Below are 15333 nucleotides of genomic sequence, written 5' to 3'. Positions count from 1 at the left end.
TCAGGAAGGCGGAGCCCACTGAGAGCCATCACCCTGCCCTTGCTGCCAACCTCCCTCCCCCGCACCCCTCCCCCTGTGACCCACACCCTGCAAACCACCCCGCCCCCCCCACCCCTTGCACATTAGTTATCCCTGGCCTGGATTGATCCTGGGACTCCAGTGCCTGTCCTTCCAGGGGCAATCACCCAGTGGCGCTGCTGAGCACAAAAGCCGCTGGCCTCTGTTAGGCTGGCAGCTCTCAGTAGACAAGACTTCCGCCCCCTGGGTCTTGATCCCAGGGGAAGGCCCGCTGGTGCCCTCGCAACTGCTTGGTTGGCTTGCTGGTCAGCGTGACTTAAGAGGCAGCTGGGTCTCTCGCTGGCTCTCCAGCTGGCAGGTGAGACCCCCAACGCTTTAACAAGATTCTACCCAATCTTTCAGGTCTGTGACCTTTCATCAGAACCGTTTCTTTTCTTGTCCTGTCACCACTCCCTTCGGGCCCTAGCAGACTAACTCTTCTGTCGTTCACCCTCTCCAGTCTTTCACCCTGTCACAGACTTTCCTCTTGTCTGTGGCCCACCTATCCCTAGCTCAAAACCTATTATGCCTCTAGTTTTCATTTTCCAGTTCTGATGAAACATCACAGACTTGAAGCATTGACTGTGTTTCTCTCCACAGATGCTGCCATAACCTGCTGCATATTTGCAGCATTTTACTGTTCATATTCAATTTTTTTTGTTTCACCAGTTTAAACCTGAGCTTCTTTTTTCCCTACTGCCGAGCTTTACGTTATTCTTCTTATTGTCCTGTGGACCACCTAATGTTTTTTGTTAGTCTGCTCAAAGGACCCTCATCAGTCAGCCTTTTCTGGGTTAACAAAGGCCAATTTTCTCCCAGCCTTTGTAATAATAACTGTGGATCAGTATTGATAAGAAATTACCATCAGTCGCAGTTAGATCAATTGTAAACATTTAAGGCTCAAGCTGTTACTCTGTAATAAGTCGTTTTCAGTGTGCTACAGAAACCTGCTAAATTCTGAATCTCAGTTCCAAGATTTAATGTACCAAGTACTTCATACTCCATCGAATGCATGATGAGAGCAATGGTGGAAGGAGCTCTCTAATGTCTTACACTCTGAGGCAGAACCTGAGACTATTGCTGAAAAGAGAGACGTTTTGCTGCAGCTTTCCGACTTGCACCACATCAGGACAAATGCAAGAATGCCAAATTTCAAATGAATACAACAGTTTTAACTGCAGGAAAAAGGGTGCTCAGTGGTTGGCAAGTTGACTTTGTTCCCTGTTGCTTTCTCTGTGACAACGCCTTGGCCAATCAAAGCCAACTTGACAACCAATCAGCACCCTTTTCTCCTGTAGCATAAGTGATTGTTTCAAATTTGGCATTCTTGCATTTTTCCTGAAAGGTTTAAGACACTAAGCTTTGGGAACATGTCTCTCTTTTCAGCAATATTCAGGTTCTGCGCTACCAAACGACAACCTGAGACTAGAGAAGCAGCTCCGATCTGGACCATTGACTCAGTTTCTCTCTCACAGATGCTCCCAGACCTGCTGAGTATTTCCAGCATTTCCTGTCTTTATACCAGAGATGGGGATTGTCCTCCTTAGAGCAGAGAAGGTTATGGTGAGATTCAAAATCATGAAGGGTTTCAGTAAAGTAAATAAGGAGAAGCTGTTTCCAGTGGCAGGAGGGTTGGTAACCAGAGGACATAGTTTTAAGATAATTGAAGAAATATCCAGAGACGAGATGAGGAGATTTTTTTTGTCATTGTGACCTTGAATGCATTGTCTGAAAGGGTGGTTGAAGCAGACACAGTAATAACTTCCAAAGGGGAATTGGAAAAATAGTTGAAAGAGAAAAATTTGCAGGGATATGGGACTAATTGGAGAGCTCTTTTACAGAGCCATCACAGGCACAATGGACCGATGCTGTATCATTCTATGATAACTAGGGTTTCATTCTCAAAACCATTTTCTTTGGAATCGTTTCCTAAATCAGGAGAAAAGTCTAAAACTGCTGGTTCCTCATATTTTAGAGACGTTTAATTTTCCCTCTGAACAATTGCCATGGAGTTCCAGGGAAAAACACGTTCAGCCAGAGTAGTCCAGAACTTGAACACTGCTGAAAAGACAGACATGTTGCTGAAGCTTTTTGCCTTGCACTCATCAGGACAAATGCTAGAATGCCAAATTTCAAATGATTACAACTGTTTATACTACAGGAAGTATAAATTGTTGTGGCCATTTGAAATTTGGCATTCATGCATTTGTCCTGATGAGTACAATACAAAAAGCTTCAGCAACATGTCTCTCTTTTCAGCAGTGTTGAACAAATATTTTGTTGCTTATTATTTCAAAGCAGCAGATAGAAAGACAGAGTGTGAGAACTGAGAAGAAGCATTTGAAACCTGACTATTGCCAGTAGGCCCAGATTAAGGTTTGAATTGTTAAATTGCATTCTGCGGTTGACCACGATGGTACCAAACACTCCCAAAACAGACTGTGAGTAGCAAGGGAGGCAAAGAGTGGAAAGGAGAAAGAAGAAAGGCAAAAACGAAGATACCGATGCTAACTTAGGAAGCAAGCAAAAACTGACAAACACTTTCAAGAAAGCTGACTTCAAAAAAAATCTCTTAATATAGCCTCATGCTATGTGAAGGCAAGATGGACAGTGTGATGGGACACAGGCTTGTGTTGCAGCTCTAAGTCAGAAGGTTGTGCATTTAAATCCATTCCAGAGAACTGAGCATAGAACCCAGGCCGACATCTCTGTGCAGTACCGAGGGAGTGTTGCACCATTAGAGGCGCCGTTATTTAGATGGGATATGAAACCAAGCCCCGTCTGCCCTTCAAGGTGTCTTTTTCAAAATTATTTAGATTCAGGAACGGCCCCATTAGATTGGAAGTTGGCAAATGTTACACCACTTTTCAAGAAAGTGAGGGAGGAAGAAGGCCAGTACAGGCCAGATAGCCTAACGTCAGTTGTTGGGAAAATGCTGGAATCTATTACTAAGGAAGTCTTAACAATGTACTCAGAGAAGCATAGCATGATTAGAACATGTCAACAGGGTTTTACTAAAGGGAAATCATGTTTGACAAATTTATTAGTGTTTTGAGGATGTAAATAGTAGGGTAGATAAAGGGGAACTAGTAGATGTAGTATACCTGGATTTCCAAAAGGCATTCAATAAGGTGCCACACAAAAGGTTAATAGGCAAGATAAGGGTGGTATTTTAACATGGGTAGAGGATTGGTTAACAGATAAGAAGCAGAAGAGTGGGCATAAATGGGGCTTTTTCAAGTTGGCAGGGAGTGAATAGTGGAGTGCTGCAGGGATCAGTGCTGGGGCCTCAGCTATTTACAATCCATATTAATGACTTAAATGAAGAGGCAGAGAGTAATGTATCTAGGTTTGCTGATGATACCAAGCTAGGTGGGAAGGTAAGCTGTTGGGAGGACACAGAGAGGCTGCAAAGAGATATAGACATGTTAAGTGAGTGGGCAACAAGATGGCAGATGGAGTGTATTGTAGGGAAGTGTGAAGTTATTCACTTTGGTCATAAGAGTAGAAAAGCAGAATGTTTTTTAAAAGGTGTGAAACTGTAAGTGTTGATGTTCAAAAAGACTTGGATGTGCTTGTACAAGAATTCAGGTATAGCAAGCAATTAGGAAGACTAATGGCATGTTGACCTTTATTGCAAGGGGATTGGAGTACAGGAATAAGGAATTCTTGCTGCAGTTGTACAGGGTTTTGCTGAGACCACATTTGGAATACTGTGTGCAGTTTTGGACTCCATATTTACATACATTACTCTCTGTCTCTTCATCTAAGTCATTAATATGGATCGTAAATAGCTGAGGTCCCAGCACTGATCCTTGCGGCACTCCACTATCCACTGCCTGCCAACTTGCAAAAGCCCTGTTTATAGTTGTCAATGTTGCAGGAACGCAGTAGCCAATTTGCACACAGCAGGGTGCCACAAACAGCAATGAGATAATGACCAGATAATCGATGTTTAATGATGCTGGTTGAGGAATAAAGACTTGCCAGGACACGGGGAGAAATCTCCTGCTCTTCGAAATAGTTCCATGGGACCTTTTACACAAGAACACAGGAAATAGGAGCAGGAGTAGACCACACAGCCCATCGAGCCTGCTCCACCATTCAATATGATCAAGGCTGATCTTGGGCTTCAACTGAATTTTCCCACCCACTCCCCATATCCCTTAATTCCCTGAGAGACCAAAAATCTGTCTATCCCAGCCTTAAATGTGATGGACCATCCACAACCCTCTGGGGCAGAGAATGCCAAAGATTCACAACCTTTTGAGTGAAGTAATTTCTCTTCATCTCAGTCCCTTGATCGGTCTCTTATCCTGAGACTGTGCCCCCGTGTTTTAGATTCCCCAGCCAGCGAAAACAATCTCTCAGCAGCCACCCTATCAAATCCCTCAAAATTTTGTAGATTTCAATGAGACCGTCTCTCATTCTTCTAAACTCCAAAGAATATAAGCCCAATTTACTTAGCCTCTCATCATAGGATAATTCCTTTATGTCAGGGACCAATATAGTGAACCTTCACTGTATCGATCCCAATGCAAGTATATCCATTCTTAAATGTGGCTATAATGCACTTTGAGATGCCTGAAGCCATAAAGGCGCTTTATAAATAGAAGTCTGCCTTTCAGGTCATGACTCAGGTAGTAGATCTATAAATAGTCTTTTGGTAGCACAGAACTTGAGCATTGCTAAAACATGAGACTTTTTTTGGCAAAGTTTTTCATCTTGCATTCAACAGGACAATTTGCAAGAAAATACCAATGTCAGGGGAAACAACATATTTATAGCGTATGAGAAGAGAGTGCTGATTGGTTGGCAAGTGGACTCTGATTGATAGAGGCACCAGTTGATTGTGAATGACTTAACTGCCAAGCATTGTTTGAAATTTAAACCAGACAGCTTGACTCTGATTGGTCAAGACATTGCCCTGGGGAATGAACCAGCAAATGGCTGTCAATTATTTTATTTAGCTGAAACAGATGCAATGTGTGTACATGTTCTTTTTGTCTGCAAAGAACAGGGCCCTGTGTATTAATATATGTAACTTCCAGTATACACAAATGCACCACACTACGAGCTTGACTGACAATCTTAAATTGGTTGTCAGTGTTATTCTTAGCACACTGAGGATTATTTGGCAACTGCTGTCCAGTTGCAGAATCACATCTAATGTTGGACACTGTGTTTTGAGTTTTGCAAGCACGGGCTGACTGGGTACTGTCCATACCTTGCCCATTGTGAACAGTGGAAGGAACATGCTGTTTGATACGATCCACCAGTCTTTGGGACGTATGGCCTACCTACCTAGCATCACACTGGCTCTGAAATTCATACGCCTGTCTTGAAGCTATTAATGTATATAATGTTATTGGAGATTATTTTAAAGTGGATTTGTAATAGGGTCTGTGTCTGTGAGTGTGTGTGGCTTAACCGGAGTAAAGCCAACTGGTCTGGTTGCTTTGATGTATAGTAGTTTTCAGATGTTAAACAGTAAGGAAGTTAAGGTAAAGAGGACATTTGCATTTTGTTGAATGAACCATTCAAAGACTAGGGGTGAAATCTTGCACCTAGCTAGGAGACACCAAGCAATATGTTTATATTACTGATAAAATTGGTACTATGAAAGGGGTTTTATTGTTAGAAGAGGTGGAATTCAAAAGACCTGGTGATACAATGAGAATTTGCATTCAAAGGGAAGGCTAGGTATATACAGAAGAGTTTTGTGTGTGGAAGTCAGAGGCATGTGATATCTAAGCGCCTGTAAACCTACAGCTGTCTGCAAAGGAACCTCATTTTGAATTCATAAGATAAAATGTACTTTGCCTGGTGTCTGTTTAAGTCTATGGGTTATTGTTGCTTTGCGGATGATTACCTGGGAATGATTAATTTGGGGATTTGTTTAACAGATATTATGGTAGTAATTTGTAGACATGTGTATTTGTTTAATACCTTGTAAAATTAATAAATATTTAATTTAATTTATATAAAAAAACCTCTGGAGGAATGGTGGTTTCATTTCCAAATTCAGAGTTGCACCCAATTGAAAATATAAGTTATGACAGTTGTTGAAAGTTTCCCTCTTGGAGTTTAAATAACTCAGCCGTTATAAACTACAGTGTCATAACACACCACATTACTCATTTCTGTGATAGGCATTTTGCCTTTTTGGCTTGGCGACAGCATCCTGTTAGTGGTGAACACTATTCATGTTGCTACTGCATAGTAGCAGAGTGAAACAGCTGTTGCTCCCAAAAACAGTCGCCAACACCATTCAAAAAAGTAAGGGCCACTTTTCCTGCCATCTGAAGTGGGCTGTTCCTGTCCAGGCCAAGGAGTGTAAAGATATTCTTGTCTTAGACACCCCAGGAAGAGGGCCTAGCACTGGAAGAAGGGGCAGAGGTTGATTGGGTAAATAGACTAAAAGGTATGGCAGTAAATAAACATTGGAGAATATTCAAGGAAACAATTCAAAATGTTCAGCAAAAATACATTCTGCTGAAAAACAAAAATTCAGCAAGAAAGATCCATCCATGGCTTACTAGGAAAATAAAGGATAGTATTAGGTTAAAAGAAGAGTTTTATAATGTTGTGAAGAATAGCAATAAGCCTGAGGATTGGGAAAGTTTTAGAAATCATTAAAGGGCAATCAAAATGTTGATTAGAAGGGACAAGTGGTATGTGAGAATAAACTAGCCAAAAATATAAAAACAGATTGTAAGAACTTTTGCAAATATATAAAAAGGAGGAGAGTAGCTAAAGTAAACCTTGGTCCCTTAGAGGCAGAAACAAGATAAATTTTCATGGGGAATAAGGAAATGGCAGTGATGTTGAAAAAAAATGTTGTGCCTGTCTTCAGATAATAGACACAAATTACATACCAGAAATAGAAAGCAACCAAGGGCTAAAGTAATTAATATCAGCAGAGAAAAGTAGTGGAGAAACTTAAGGGACTAAATTCATTTTCATATATTAAGTCTGTTAATTCAACGTGACGTTTTGTAAATTGCCCTTAACTTATAGTTATTACATCAACAACGCCAATCCTATAGCATGGATGCATTAACTATCCACTGCCACTGACATTCCTCACAACGATGCAATTGTGGAACAAGAATATCAAAATGTGAAATATGTTCTCATATTACCTGATACAGAGGAGTGACATCAAGGCTATCCTCCCCCCCGGAGTTCCGATCACACTTCTTATGGCTCATGAGGTGATCTGGACCCATCAGTTAGATTCTAGCCTGGAATTCACTCATTGGGTGAAATCTTGAGCCCTTCCCTGTGGCGAGTTTGCGGCAGGGTTGGGAGGGGGTTGCGTTTAATGGGCAGGAGAGTGGTGGGTGGGGATCCCACAGCCTTCCCGCCTCCTACCCAATTAAGCTCCGTGGTGGGAAGGCCTGAGGATTGGCCTTCCTGCCATGCTACCAATCGAGGCCCTGAAGTGGACAATTAACGCTCACTCAGGTGGGCCTCAAACCAGCAGATGACACTGCCTCCCCAGTGGCGCTGACGTTCGGTGGAGCTGCTGGCCTCTGACTGGCCAATTCAGGCCTCCTGCTGAGACCTCTATCGCCTCCGCAAGATTCCCACCCCAATAACCATTCACCTATATATAGAGCATCTGAACCACTCGATTAGAGTCCAAACTGTAACTCCCTCCCAGGTATCCATTATGCTATACATAATTCACCTGAACCCCTCGATTAGATCCCAGTCTGTAACTCACTTCCCGGGTATCCATTATTCGATGGATAAAAAGTTTAAAAGAAAGTCAGTCTGAGACAACAACATTTGCAAATCCCAATAAGATCCTATAATGTGTTTTCTTTGCCAAACTGTGGTGGCTGTATTGATTGGGCTTTGCAGAATTATCAAAGTTATTGCAGCTTGTAAGGAACAGCATACTGACAGAGAAACAGCTCTCAGTTGACCCTGAGCAGCACTGTGGTAGCAAAGTAATTTTCTTTTCGGGTCAGCAATCCTGGAGTGGGCATTTCTTTCACAGTAAGTAATTATTCAGTCAGTGACAGCTAAGGTGCCGCTGATTTGCGACTGTTGTGTTGCCGAGGTTACCGGCATCTGGCAGTTTGAGAAGGTGGAAGTAGGCATTGCAGAGCGTGCAAGCATTGGCCGAGTTGCAGATTCGGATTGATTTACCAATAGTCGATTAATTGACAGCGAATTAAACTCAACCCTGGAGCTTGCACGTAAGACAGTGGAAGTGTGCCGTGCTGGATACCGTGCAATGTTGGAGCCTGACTGCACCTTGAGTACTGCGGCACTTGGGTTGCTGGAGGCCCGAGGGAGACATCCCGGTCCTGGAGGCGTTGTAGATAAAAGCCACGTGGCTGATTTCTGGAGACTTCTGAGAAGTCTGGCTTATCAGCCTTGAAAAATAGGTGACTTATTCCTCCTTGGAACAGAGGGTGTTAACAGCAACAATAACAACTGCTCATATTTATAACCCGCGTCTAACAGAATAAAACATCCCAAAGCACTTCACAGGAGCATTATAAAACAAAATATGGTGCTGAGCTACATAAGGAGATATTCAGTCAGATGACCAAAATCTTGGTCAAAGGTTTAAGGAGGGAAGAGAGTTGGGGGAGGTGCATGGAGGGAATTCCAGAGCTTATAGAGCCTGGACAACTGAAGGCGTGGCCAAGAGTGGTGAAGCAATTGAAATTGGGGTTCTCAGGAGGCTAGAATTGGCTATCCCAGAGGGTTGTTAGTGGGAGAACTGATGGAGGTGTTCAAAACTGTGAGGAATTTTGATAAAGTCAGTGAGGAGAATGTGTTTCCTCATTAACCAGAGGGCACAGATCGAAAGTAATTGGCAAAAGAACCTAAGGTGAATGAAGAGAATTTCTTCCAATGCAGTGAATTGTTATGATCAGGAATGCACTGCCCTATAGGGTGGTGGAAACAGTTTGAATAGGAGTCTCAAAAGGGAATTGGATAAATACTTGAAGGGTAAAAAATTGCAGGGCCAGGGGAAAGGGCAGTGGACTAATAGGATAGCTTTTTCAGTGAGCCTGCCTGGACACATTGGGCCAAGTGGCCTCTTTCTGTCCTGTATCACTCTATGATTCTACGCTATGATTTGAGGTGTATAGTTGTAAACAGTGTAGAAAAAGTAAAAGTGGAGCATTATTTACTACTGGTGTCAGGAAGCTCTTCATAAAAAGAATGATAAATATAAGGAAAGGACCTCTAGGTTGGGTACGAACCACGACCCTTGGAATCATTTAAGTGACAGTTGGATGTTTTACAGAGATGTTGTAGATTTTTCCAGATCGATGAGCTAAAATAGGCTGAATGTCCTACCTCACCTCTATCTTGTGATCTTGAATTATTGCAGTTTGTTCTCATTACCTGTAATGCAGCTCATGGTTCAGTTCTACAGTGGAGATTCACTAACTGTTACAAAGTCAAACCGTTCACGGAATTAACAGGAATAACACCTTTCTCCCTAAACTTCTTCCCCCCACCCCCCAACTTTTGTGAATTTTTGCTTATCAAGAAAGCAAAAGAAAGAATTTGTATTTACATAGCTCCTTTCACAACCGCCAGATGCCTCAAAGCCCTTTACAATGAATAAAGTACTTTTGAAGTGAAGACACTGTTGTAAGGCAGAAAATGCAAGGCAACCAATTTGTGCATAGTAAGCTCCCACAAACAGCAATGTAATAATAATCAGATAATTTTTTTTAAATGATGTTGGCTGAGGGATAAATATTGACCAGGACACCATAGTGAACAACCCTGCTCTTCTTTGAAATTGTGCCATGGGATCTTTTTTAGCCTAAGAAAACAGATGTTATTGTTGAGAAATGGAGCAGCTTCTAGATCAAGCAATGAGCCTTTAATTTCTGTATTGAAATTTATAGTTGTCATGGTCCAGTGGGAAGAAGCTTTCAATAATAAGGCTGAACATTGGCCACACAGCCTGCTTTTTAAGGATACAGTGGTGTACTGGGCAAGCAATCCAAAAGTCATAAATTCTTGGCGTTATGTTCCAGAAAGCCAGCTGGTGAAGGATAGAACTGGAGCCAATCTTTACACAGTTTCATATTTATTTAGAGTTACACATTATAGGCATACATCTCCCAGCCAACGACCACAGTGCCTCTTCATATAGAAGCTCAAGAGAATCCCCAATTAATGGCCACCACCTCCATACAATTAAATGCAATTAATATATACAATTAACACACGGCACATTATGAAACCAAACTTGGTCATTTATGGCATAGAACCAGGGGCAGAATCTTCTGGCTGGCGTGCGGGTGGCGGAGTCCGCATTCCAGCGCTTAAAATGTCACGCAAGCGTCCCGACGTCAGCGCGCGGCATTGTGATATTTCAGTTGGTGGGCGCGCTATGCAGCGGGACGCACCCCCACCATTAATTATAGGCCATTAACTCTCCAATCGACCAGGATTTTGAGGGGCCCGTGCGAACTTCGGGCCGGCGCACGAGTCCAACGGGCAGGCGGGTAAGTGATTTTTTTTTACAAACCTCATCCAATGGCGGAATGAGGTTTGATATCGGGTTTAAAAACTTTTAATAAAGTGTTTGTGTTCTTCACCAACATGTCCCATCTCGTGTGACATTTTCACATGAGGGGGACATGTTAATGATTTTTTAATTTTTCTATTTTTAGAGTTTCACAGAGTTTCAGTGATCTCCCTGAGGCAGCACTCAGCCTCAGAGAGATCTGCGCTCTTTCGCATAGCGCTTCCCGTCGGGCGACACACTGGGCGGGCCTTAATTGGCCCGCCCACTTAAAATGGCGGCGGGGCCCGTTTCGGCGGCAGCGATCGACTGCCCGCCCATCGAGGGCAAAATTCTGCCCCAGGTCTTCAAAGCAGTTCTTTGTTGTAAGAACCCATACTGCCACCCCTATCCAACCTGACCCACAAGTCCAGTCCCACTATATGAGTGAGCCTCAGTCCTCTGAACTCACTAGGTCAAGGAAAGGATCTGCTACCATCTTCGCAGTGTAACTATGAATGGAGAGGAAAGCTGTTGCTTTACCAATGCTGTTCAAATCCAAAAACAAGTAATGAAATAATCTACCCTTTCTGCATTACTGGAGACAGGGAAAACATGGTTCGATGCAGATCAAAAATATCCTTATTCTGGAGCAGCAGTGTATCTCAGCCTAAGCCTCAGTAAAGCATCCCTTACAATACTAGAGTGATGTTTTCCATTTTCCAACTTGCTTACCCTTTGGCTTCTCTCAATGAGTTTGCCACTTAGAGCTCCATTAGAGGAAGTTTTGTGCTCGGGCCTACATTGGGTTGAGATTGCCAACCCTTCACCCTATTATTCCAAGTTGTCTTCAAATCCAGATCGCTAAGGTGAAAAGCCAAGGGAAAGGCCAGATTAAGTAGCTAAGCATCACAGACAGACTGCCACCTTGCCTGATTGTCCTTGTCATTGACCCGATGGAGTGTCTCATGGGTTGTCAATCCGATGTCAAGAGCTGCCATATTCCCCACAATGTCACGTGACCTTTCAACTGTGTCCATGACGACAAACACCTGTCACACTCAAACCAATTCAAAAACACTTCGTGGTCTGAACACATCTCAGGTTCGTTTCCAAGTCCACTCAGTGACCAAGTTGCTTGCTCCCCATCCCTCCCCTGCCCACTCACTGCTAGAGATAGACTCATGATGAGCAAAGCCATGGGAGATCTGATACTATTAATTAAGTGACATAAATGTTTTGGTACATTTTCATAATTATAAAAGCATGGATATAGTTGGTATGAATTTGGAATTGGACAATCTGAAAAACAATAGATGCAGTCAAACAGAACTGAAAGTAAAAAAGTTGATAGATATAAATTGACTAGGGCGAAAAAGGTTAAATTATGAGGACGGGTTGCATAGATTAGATGTGTGTGATCTCTTGAGTATAGAAAATTAGAAGTTGATTGAACTGAGGTGTTTAAGATGATTAAAGAAATGTATAGGGTAAATGGAGAGAAACTATTTCCTCTAGTGGGGGAGTCCAGAACAAAGGGGCATAACCTTAAAACAGAGCTGGGGTGATGTCGGGAAGCACTTCTTCATACAAAGCGTACTGAAAACCTTGTACAGTTTCCCCAAAAAGCTGTTGAGGCTGAGGGTCAATTAAAAATTTAAAACTGAGACAGTTGGGTTTTGATTAGACAAGGGTATTAAGAGTTGTGGAATCAAGGTGGTTAAATGGAGTTGAGGTACAACAGACTTGACCTAATTGAATGGTAGTACAGGCTTGAGGGGCTGAATGGCCACCTCCCCGATTTGGTGTGTTAGGCACCAGCAAACCAGAAAATGGTGATGAACAAGCAAGAACTTTTGGCTACAGTTCCCTCCCTCTCCCTGACAAGGCACTTCCCAAATCACAACTGGGTGTTGATAACATTTCCCAGGTACAGCTTTGTTATCAGGGCCTGGCCAAAAAAAGGCAAATGGGTTCACCTTAATCTCCATGAATCTTCAGAGAGTTACATGCCATTTCTGATGCCGCAGCTCAATTCAGCACAGACAAAAACAAATGATAATGGTAAGTGACTACACAGCTTATCTACTGGAGCAGAGCTGTCCTTTAAGTGGATTTGACTGCACAAATACGTGCAGACTATAATAATAAGGATAGTTTTCTACAGGCTACAGGTTACTCGTCTTTTACAGGGACACAAAGTAAATTGTTTACAACAAAATTTTAGGTTTGCGTAAAATTAATTAGCCTTACAAATATTTTCTTTCCTTCATGTATTTCTGAGGCAGTTTTGAACATTTCCCATTAAGGGCAGCATTTCAAAGAGAAAGTTTGCAAAAGGTGAATGCTGACATTTCTCCGTGCTTTTGTTGTTTTTACTGCCAGTCGTGGTTCAGTGGGTAGAGCAGGAAGGTTGTGGGTCCTTCTCCAGGACCTGAACACATAATCTAAGCTGATATTTCAGTGGAGCACTGAGAGAATGTTGCAGTGTCAGAGGTGCTAGCTTCTGGATGAGATGTTAAACTGAGGCCCAGCCTGCCCCCTCAAATGGACCCTAAAAGACCCATGGCATGATTTCAAAGTGTAGGGGACTTATCCGTGGTGTTGTGGCTAATATTTATATTTCAACCAACAGCACTAAAGCAGATTAACTCTTAAGTGAATCATTCTGTACCCTCTCTACGATCTTGACGTCTTTTTGAAAGTAAGGTGCTCAATATTGGACGCGTTGCTGAAATTATTTCCTAAACAGTTATTTCTTCAGGCTCAGCATTATCTCTTTGCCCTTCTGCTTCATACCCATATTTACAGTTCTGCATGCTCTTTCTGTGCATGTTCTTCAACTTACCTTCTGACTTTTAAAGTATCCATGTCTGAATCTTATCCATATCTGCTCCTCTATTCCTTTCAAAGTATTACCATTCAGTGTTCCCGATCTGTACTATTCATACTCCCACAGTGTATCACCTTGTATTTTCTGCTGCATTCAATCTCACCTGACATTTAGCTACAGATATGCCATTTGTATCAAGAGTAATCAAGTGTTCCAATTGTCTTACAGGACATGGAGATTAGAGTAAATGCAGTTAAGTATCTACCTCGCATCAACGAACTGCTGAATAAGGTCCCTCGCCAAATGCTTCTGCTCCTAAAGACTAATGACCTCCTTCGGGGGATTGAAACATCACTCCAGACCCGGGCCAGTGCTACTTACTTTATCAACATGTCTCGTTGCTGTGTCAGAGCTTTATCCAGGTAGGTTAAAATGCCTTGCACCCAGTTGGTATCATTCTTCAGTGCTTCAAGTTCAAAAATGAGAGGCAGATTTGGCTGTATCTAGATTTGTTTTGGATCACCTGGTTACTGTACGTGGAGGAACATCAAGCCGGCTGCCTTGTTCCCATGAAGGTTCTCATCCACCCCAGTTTTCCTCTGTGCCTTACACCCAGGTCATCCAATGTACCCCCCCAGGAACATCTGCCTTTAGTTATTCTCTCTTCGTAACTACTGTGTTCAGTGCTGTGTCACACTCCAGTAATTCCCCAGATTTCATTACCTGATCCATACTCAATTACCTGATCGCCGCTGTGGTGATAGGGGCAGCACCATTGAGAGAAAAAAATAGCCAATGTTCTTACTCCTGGCAGTTTTCTAGAGATGCCTGCTAAAAGATCGGATGAGAGCAGGAACAGGCCCAACTATGATTGCAGTTATGATCAAACAGCCTGCTGATGTTGATCCATAGAAATACATAGAACTTAGCCCATCAAAACAAGCCATTCAGTCCAATTGATACCTATTGGCATTTACCTTATTTTTGAACAAACAGTTCTAATCACATTTACCCCTCATATACTTTCAACCTCTTTTCTTTTATCAATCTCGAATGTTGATATAGTTTTGCCTCAAGCATTAACTCTGGAGTTCCACAGCCTTACGGCTCTCTCTGTGTAAGGACATTTCCCCTGCCTTTGTTTAAAATCTTATATATTTAATTTTTGTTTCCTTGTTCTTGATTCTCTCTGTACTGGAGATAGTCTGTTCCTATCTACTCTGTCCCAACTTTCATCACTTTAAACATTGCCCCAGAACTCCCATTGTTCTCATGAAAACAGCTCAATATTTCCAAGTTATTCTTCATGTTTGTATTTCCTTGCACCAGGCGGCTTCCTTGTGAATGATCAGCTCAAACGTCAATCTCCTTCCTACCGTGTGGAGCCCAATCCTGCACATGGAGTTCTAGCTGAAGTCCTATTGAGGTTTTATATAGATTCATTGTTCCATAGGCATTTATATTGTATAGCACTTGAGATAAAACCAATTCCATTCGTTTTTCTTTATTGCCTTACCATCCTGAGGGTTCTGCCTTGAATGTTCTATGATGCTGTACTCCTAAAACCTTCTACACTTCCACAGCACCAAACCTACTTCCCATCAGAGCATGATTATTGCTGTATTTTCTTTCATCCAAGGTGCATCAGACCTACTGAGATTGATTCCTATCTGACACATTTCCCTCCAGTTTATCAATATCGATTTGCTGATTCCTCTCCTCTTCCAAAGGCTTAAGTGTGCCTCATATTTTGGTATCCTCTCCAAATTTTAGCACCAATCTGTCCAGGCCTATACCCCAAATCCATTGATGGACACAGTGAACAGAAGTGAAATGAACACTGCTACCTGTTTTCAGGAGGAATTAAAATCGGGCGGGTTCTGTAATAGGCAGGTGGGCAATCCGTCCATTTCATCATCCACCAGATTACCAGCCGAGTGGT

The 15333-nt window shown here is 42.4% G+C and overlaps 1 protein-coding gene across 5 annotated transcripts in view; it reads left to right on the top strand.

The window, feature by feature from the left end:
- The window catches only part of adck1 (aarF domain containing kinase 1), a 509921-nt gene that overhangs the window by 492051 nt on the left and 2537 nt on the right, over window positions 1-15333 (top strand). For all 5 annotated transcript variants that reach the window (XM_078562076.1, XM_078562073.1, XM_078562077.1 and 2 more), the window contains one exon: window positions 13620-13813. In XM_078562076.1, coding sequence (XP_078418202.1) covers window positions 13620-13813 — 194 coding nt within the window. The remainder of the gene's footprint in view (window positions 1-13619; window positions 13814-15333) is intronic.

The sequence above is a fragment of the Cetorhinus maximus genome, chromosome 18 (genome assembly GCF_964194155.1).
Source record: "Cetorhinus maximus chromosome 18, sCetMax3.hap1.1, whole genome shotgun sequence".
NCBI classification, from domain to species: domain Eukaryota; kingdom Metazoa; phylum Chordata; class Chondrichthyes; order Lamniformes; family Cetorhinidae; genus Cetorhinus; species Cetorhinus maximus.
Note: the sequence above shows the minus strand (reverse complement) of the source record. Positions and strands in the feature narration are given on the sequence as shown.